At 37.9% G+C, this 5,000-nt stretch overlaps 3 protein-coding genes across 4 annotated transcripts in view; 2 read left to right on the forward strand and 1 right to left on the reverse strand.

Annotated features, from left to right (window-relative positions):
• Dysb (dystrobrevin binding protein dysbindin) overlaps positions 1-2,840 on the reverse strand; it is a 10,597-nt gene extending 7,757 nt beyond the window's left edge. Inside the window, exons 1-2 of the mRNA XM_043019391.2 lie at positions 2,690-2,840; positions 177-327 (exon numbers count right to left, since the gene is read on the reverse strand). Coding sequence (XP_042875325.1) covers positions 177-327; positions 2,690-2,745 — 207 coding nt within the window. The 5' untranslated portion in view covers positions 2,746-2,840. The remainder of the gene's footprint in view (positions 1-176; positions 328-2,689) is intronic.
• Positions 2,841-3,460: 620 nt separating this feature from the next.
• Orc5 (origin recognition complex subunit 5) overlaps positions 3,461-5,000 on the forward strand; it is a 21,605-nt gene continuing 20,065 nt past the window's right edge. Inside the window, exon 1 of the mRNA XM_043013527.2 lies at positions 3,461-3,577. The gene's annotated coding sequence lies outside the window, so the exon portion shown is untranslated. The remainder of the gene's footprint in view (positions 3,578-5,000) is intronic.
• tst (superkiller complex helicase subunit twister) overlaps positions 3,504-5,000 on the forward strand; it is a 9,793-nt gene continuing 8,296 nt past the window's right edge. The window contains exon 1 of one of the 2 annotated variants that reach the window (XM_043013526.2): positions 3,504-3,850. The gene's annotated coding sequence lies outside the window, so the exon portion shown is untranslated. The remainder of the gene's footprint in view (positions 3,851-5,000) is intronic. The other variant, XM_086543262.1, reaches the window with a different exon arrangement.

Below are 5,000 nucleotides of genomic sequence, written 5' to 3' on the forward strand. Positions count from 1 at the left end.
TTCTTCCCTAGGCTCTTTCTCTTCTTCTACCTCTATTTCATATATATATGCATACTCACAATAAATATATATTTGTCATAATTTAGCAATTACAAAACCTCTCTCTCACACAAAACCCTGAGACCCCATACTACATACCCTTTACTACACTCTCACCAAGTATCAGCCTCACCCACCTGCGCCATCTTTGCATTCTGTTCGGCCATATGGTGCATGGTTGCCCACTGCGTCTGGTACATCTGCAAGAGGTCTTCGCCCGCAGCCAGATTGACATTGGACTCTGTGGGAGTCGTTGCCGATTTCTCTCCCACCGATAGTCTTTGAAGTCTGGAGCCAAGCCAGAGAACACAAATGAGATTAAAGGTAGAGAGACGAACTGTAATGTTTGTGGTTGAATATATCATTTTAAGTGGATTTTTGGTGTGATCCTTATTATATTGTGGTTATGAATTTAATCTTAATTATATCAACCCTTCTGAGATGACCACAGCTCAAGATATTAGACCTGGCCAAGCATCTTAAAAGGTTGTGTTTTCTATTATTTTGTTGACTAATGGTATAATATAGAAGCCTAAATACGATGTATTAGCAAACAGCATTTGGTATGATGTAGTAATTAAACAACTGAAGGAAAAACTGGCTTGTATTTTGAACAAATAAATACAGTGCAAAAATTATCCAACTCCACAAAAAATACCTATATTGAAGGCTTAAGTATGATATCTAAATGTTTATCATACTTTCAATTAACTAGATTTAACTAAGTAGATGATTCAGTACTGTAAGATTAATAAAGATTGTGAAGTATTAAATATAAAAAAGCCCCAAAAATTATACTACTCCCAGAATTAGTAATAACAATAACTGAACATATCATAGCTACTTTAAATGACAAATTGCTAAACATCACTTTGTTCTATGCAATATCTTAAAAATGACCTAATGATTAGATAAACACAAGACAAATGCAGATATGTAAACAGGAATTTTTTTACAAGATACGTGTTGTGCTATTTGAATTTTTTCTTTTATTCAAATTAGCTGTGTCCTAACCAAATCTACTTCATGTTTGTGACCTGTGAGAATGGTATGGTGCTCTGCATTTCGTACTCTGGTAAAGGTCAACATCCATACAAAACATATTCTAGTTTCTTATTTGACAATCAATTGCAAGGGAAATCTACAAGGTAGGTCTTGCTAGACTGAATGTAGTGGAGGTTTGTAGGTCTTTGCCAGAGAAACAAGTGGCATAGAGGCTGCATAAATTGGTGTGAGGCCAGTGAAATACATGGGTGTGTTAGCATCTATTGTAAAGATACTTTGCTGTTCTTTTAGGAAAGACCCTAACTAAAACTTACTGATATACTGAATTTTAATATAATGTGGATAACAATTTCAATACTTTAAATATGAGCAAATATATCATTACTTTCAGTGTTATTCAGAAAGACACCTCGCAGAAGTAGAGGAAAACAAGTGTAATCATTACATAGAACACATAACACAACATTAGGTATACAACATAATCTGCTCAAAGTGAAGGTTAACTCACAAGTACTCATTAAATTTCACAAATCTTCACATCAAGCAATAACAGTGCCTTTGTTCTTTTTGCTTTGTTCTTGTGCCTCCACCACATATATTTCTATTAAGAAAAAAATAAGCAGACTTCCCCTGTGATTAATTGTCAAATAAGGAATCAGTTCAAACTCTATCTTGACAGATTATATGTGGCAGAGATTTGATGGCAGGATATGAGGGGGCCTCGGCATTGCTTAATCTGGTCCTACTACTTTAGATGAATCGAAGAATATTGTATATGAGAAAGATGGTAGAATGCAGTAACGCATTTAATATAGAAGTACAGGGAGGTAAAATTTGTATTTCAATATTGTATATATTTAACCCCTCTGTGATGGGCATGTTTCTTAGGGTGGGTCACTTTCATACTGCATTTTTCCTATTGTTGAAAGTACAAGCTGTTTCTTCATTTGATAAGTCTTGAAAATTATAAAAAGTACATATTCTATGATGTCTAGCCTCGGCTGCATGTCTTAACCCTCTCTGGACTGGTGGTACAGTACTGTACCGCTCATTCAAAAGCCCAGTGGCCGGGCGGCACAGTATTGTGCCAGCCATTTAATTGATTTAGGCCTAATAATTCGAAAGCCCCAGCATTGTGACATTCAAGGCTAGAATGCCCCCGCCGTGAATGGGTTAAAATGTGGACGATCCTATAAAGGGTTGACATTTGATACTGAGAGAATCTTTTTAATAAATGTAAAACTATATTCAATAATTGCCACTGGACTTCACAAAGACTAAAGAAAAGAAAAATCACATTGCTATATAAACCATGTATTACAAAACAATATTGAATGCTATGCTCTACCAGAAACACATATACATTTTAATTAAAATAACAAGACATATTGAAAGCTAGCATATAAGCCAATTCTACCATACAAAATAACCAAATAAACCTTCACTCATCTAGAAAACCTCATTCATGTCATCAAAAAACAACAACAATATCTAAAATGATTCATACTCTCCCCCTAAAAAAGAAAGAAAATCTATATATTGACTCGAAGATCACAACCATTTGGAAAATGTTTTACCATCAACCTTCAAAATGGCTTTATTACAGATAGTACTCCGTCTTTGGGCCATTGCATGACTCACTCACCCTGCAGTAATGCCATCTTGAACAGATTGGATGTTTTTCTTCAAAGATTCGAACATTATTTGGACATTTAAATTACTTGTTAAACCCTCTTGTGATCAATGCACATCGCTGCGTCCGATTCCCTATAGACTGAGCGAGACGTATTTATTTTGATTTATTTTATGTGTATTATTTTTCTGATGATAAGGATTTTGGGGGGATTAAGAGCTATCTTTATTATTACAGTAGGTATTATTGGAGATGTATAATGGGGGGAAATATGTTAAAGAATATGTGACTGGAAACTTCTTCCAGAAAATAGGGAAACAAGTAAAGCATAATCAGAATTCAGATTCAGAATAAAAAAACTACTTAATGTATCCCACAATGTATAAGTACTCGTTGGACCTACAGCGATAACCCAACAATCTACCATGAATGTTAAAAAGAGAGATAAAATTAGTAAGAATTACACATATATACCATCAACACAATCGGACACATTGTTTACATCCGAGGATATCTACCTCCTCCCTCGTGCTCCCCCCCCCTCTACCCATGTCCTGTACCCCCCCCCCTCCGGTTACATACCATCCCCCCAACCATAGCCTTCTCCTCCCCTCAACGTTTACATACCCACTCCCATACCCCTACCTATCCTCCTCCCAAGATACCCTCTCCCTACCCCTGATGCCCTTCCCCCACCCATTCCTACCCCTTCCAACCCCTCCGCCCCACACATAATATCCCCCCATCCCCTCCCATGGCGCCCTCACCCCTACCCATCTATCACCCCTCCCCTCCCCCCTCCCCACCCGGTCTCCCTCTGCGCATGCGCGGCATTTCCCGCCTCAGCTGTGAATCTTCTCCCATACCTTGGCTATCTTCGCCGATTTCTCCCCCGAGCAGGTGATGTATCTCGATAAAAATGGGCGCATATGAAAGGCAATTAATTATTCTATGCAAGAGATTTAATTTCAATCCGTGAAAGTTGTCCCATCGGCGCGAAAAACGGCATCGAAGTTCGAGCCTCGGAGATGAAAGGCTTTCGGACGTGGCGACTGACGGGAAGAGCACACGTTCGGTACAAGAGGAAATTTCGGGCCGAGTCGTCCCTCTTCTTTATCCATTTTCTGTGCTTTGCTGACGTCGTCTGCTTGCTTGGAGTGTCTGGTTGAAGAGGTGAGATCCTTCTGCTTTTGTTGGTATTGGTTAGGGAGTAGTGTTAGGTAAGAATAAGTGAAATTATTGAGGTTTTTTAATCCCATCTGCCACTCCTTGCCCACATTCTAGATTTAGAATGGGATATTTTGAGAGTTCTTTTGTATTACTTTTTATTTGCTGTTTTTTTTTTTTTTTACAATGGTTTTGAGTCACATCGTTTACGAATATCAGTATGTAGGCCAATGTTGCCTTTGGTTTATTGATTTTTATGTAATGTTGCTGGATAAGTCTAGATCATTGACTTGCTTATTTTGTATTTCAGAATTCTCTCTCAGATGATATTGTTCTGTTAAATTTTTAGAATAGTGTTGCATTACTAAATACCTTGATAATGGGAGTAATGGATTCCTCTCACCCACTAATATCATGGGTGTGAGTCGTGATTTCCCCCTATCCCGCACAATCTGGACCCGATAGCAAGGGAGGGTATGAAGTAGATCAGGGAGATTCGGTAAATTTGTAGAAAGATTTAACCAACCTTCTGGGTACGACACTATATTTTTCGGGTATTTTTCATTGATATTCATTTTCTCTAGAAACCTTTTGTTTCAAATTTTCACCCCACACGCTCGTGTTGACATGGTACTGAACGATATCTGGCGGCTTTACCCCCCCGCCTCCCCCGACACTTTTGAAGCCACTGCGTGTCATGTATATTTTTAATCCAAATGTGCACATTACTTAGCTTAATTGGAGGCGTGTAAGGGGACGGTTCATGGGTCGTCCCATAAGAGTTTTATGGTGTTGTACCATAATTAAAACTATGTCATGCTGTAAGGTTAGTTTTTCGTTACGTTTGGTTGCATCTTTATCCAATTATACCGGGGATTCTGGGATGATGTATGAGTAGAATGAATGTGTATGGATGTATCCTAATTTCACCATATTTCTGTTTACTGTAAGGTAACAGCGTAAGAATTATGTTATTTTAATAATTTACTTAAGGCGCTGTCACACTAGCACTTTTCCGTCAATTTTTGAGCGAATTGGCATCTTTCTAGTCAGACGATATTTCCGAGTTTCCGCGTGAAACATTCCCGTCGTCTTATTGGCCAAGCATAATCAAATCAAGAACTATATTTTTAAATGTTCGTATTTGTTTTAAATC

The sequence above is a fragment of the Penaeus japonicus genome, unplaced genomic scaffold (assembly GCF_977035675.1).
Source record: "Penaeus japonicus unplaced genomic scaffold, GWHDUDI00000001_assembly GWHDUDI00000013, whole genome shotgun sequence".
Classification (NCBI taxonomy): Eukaryota; Metazoa; Arthropoda; class Malacostraca; order Decapoda; family Penaeidae; genus Penaeus; species Penaeus japonicus.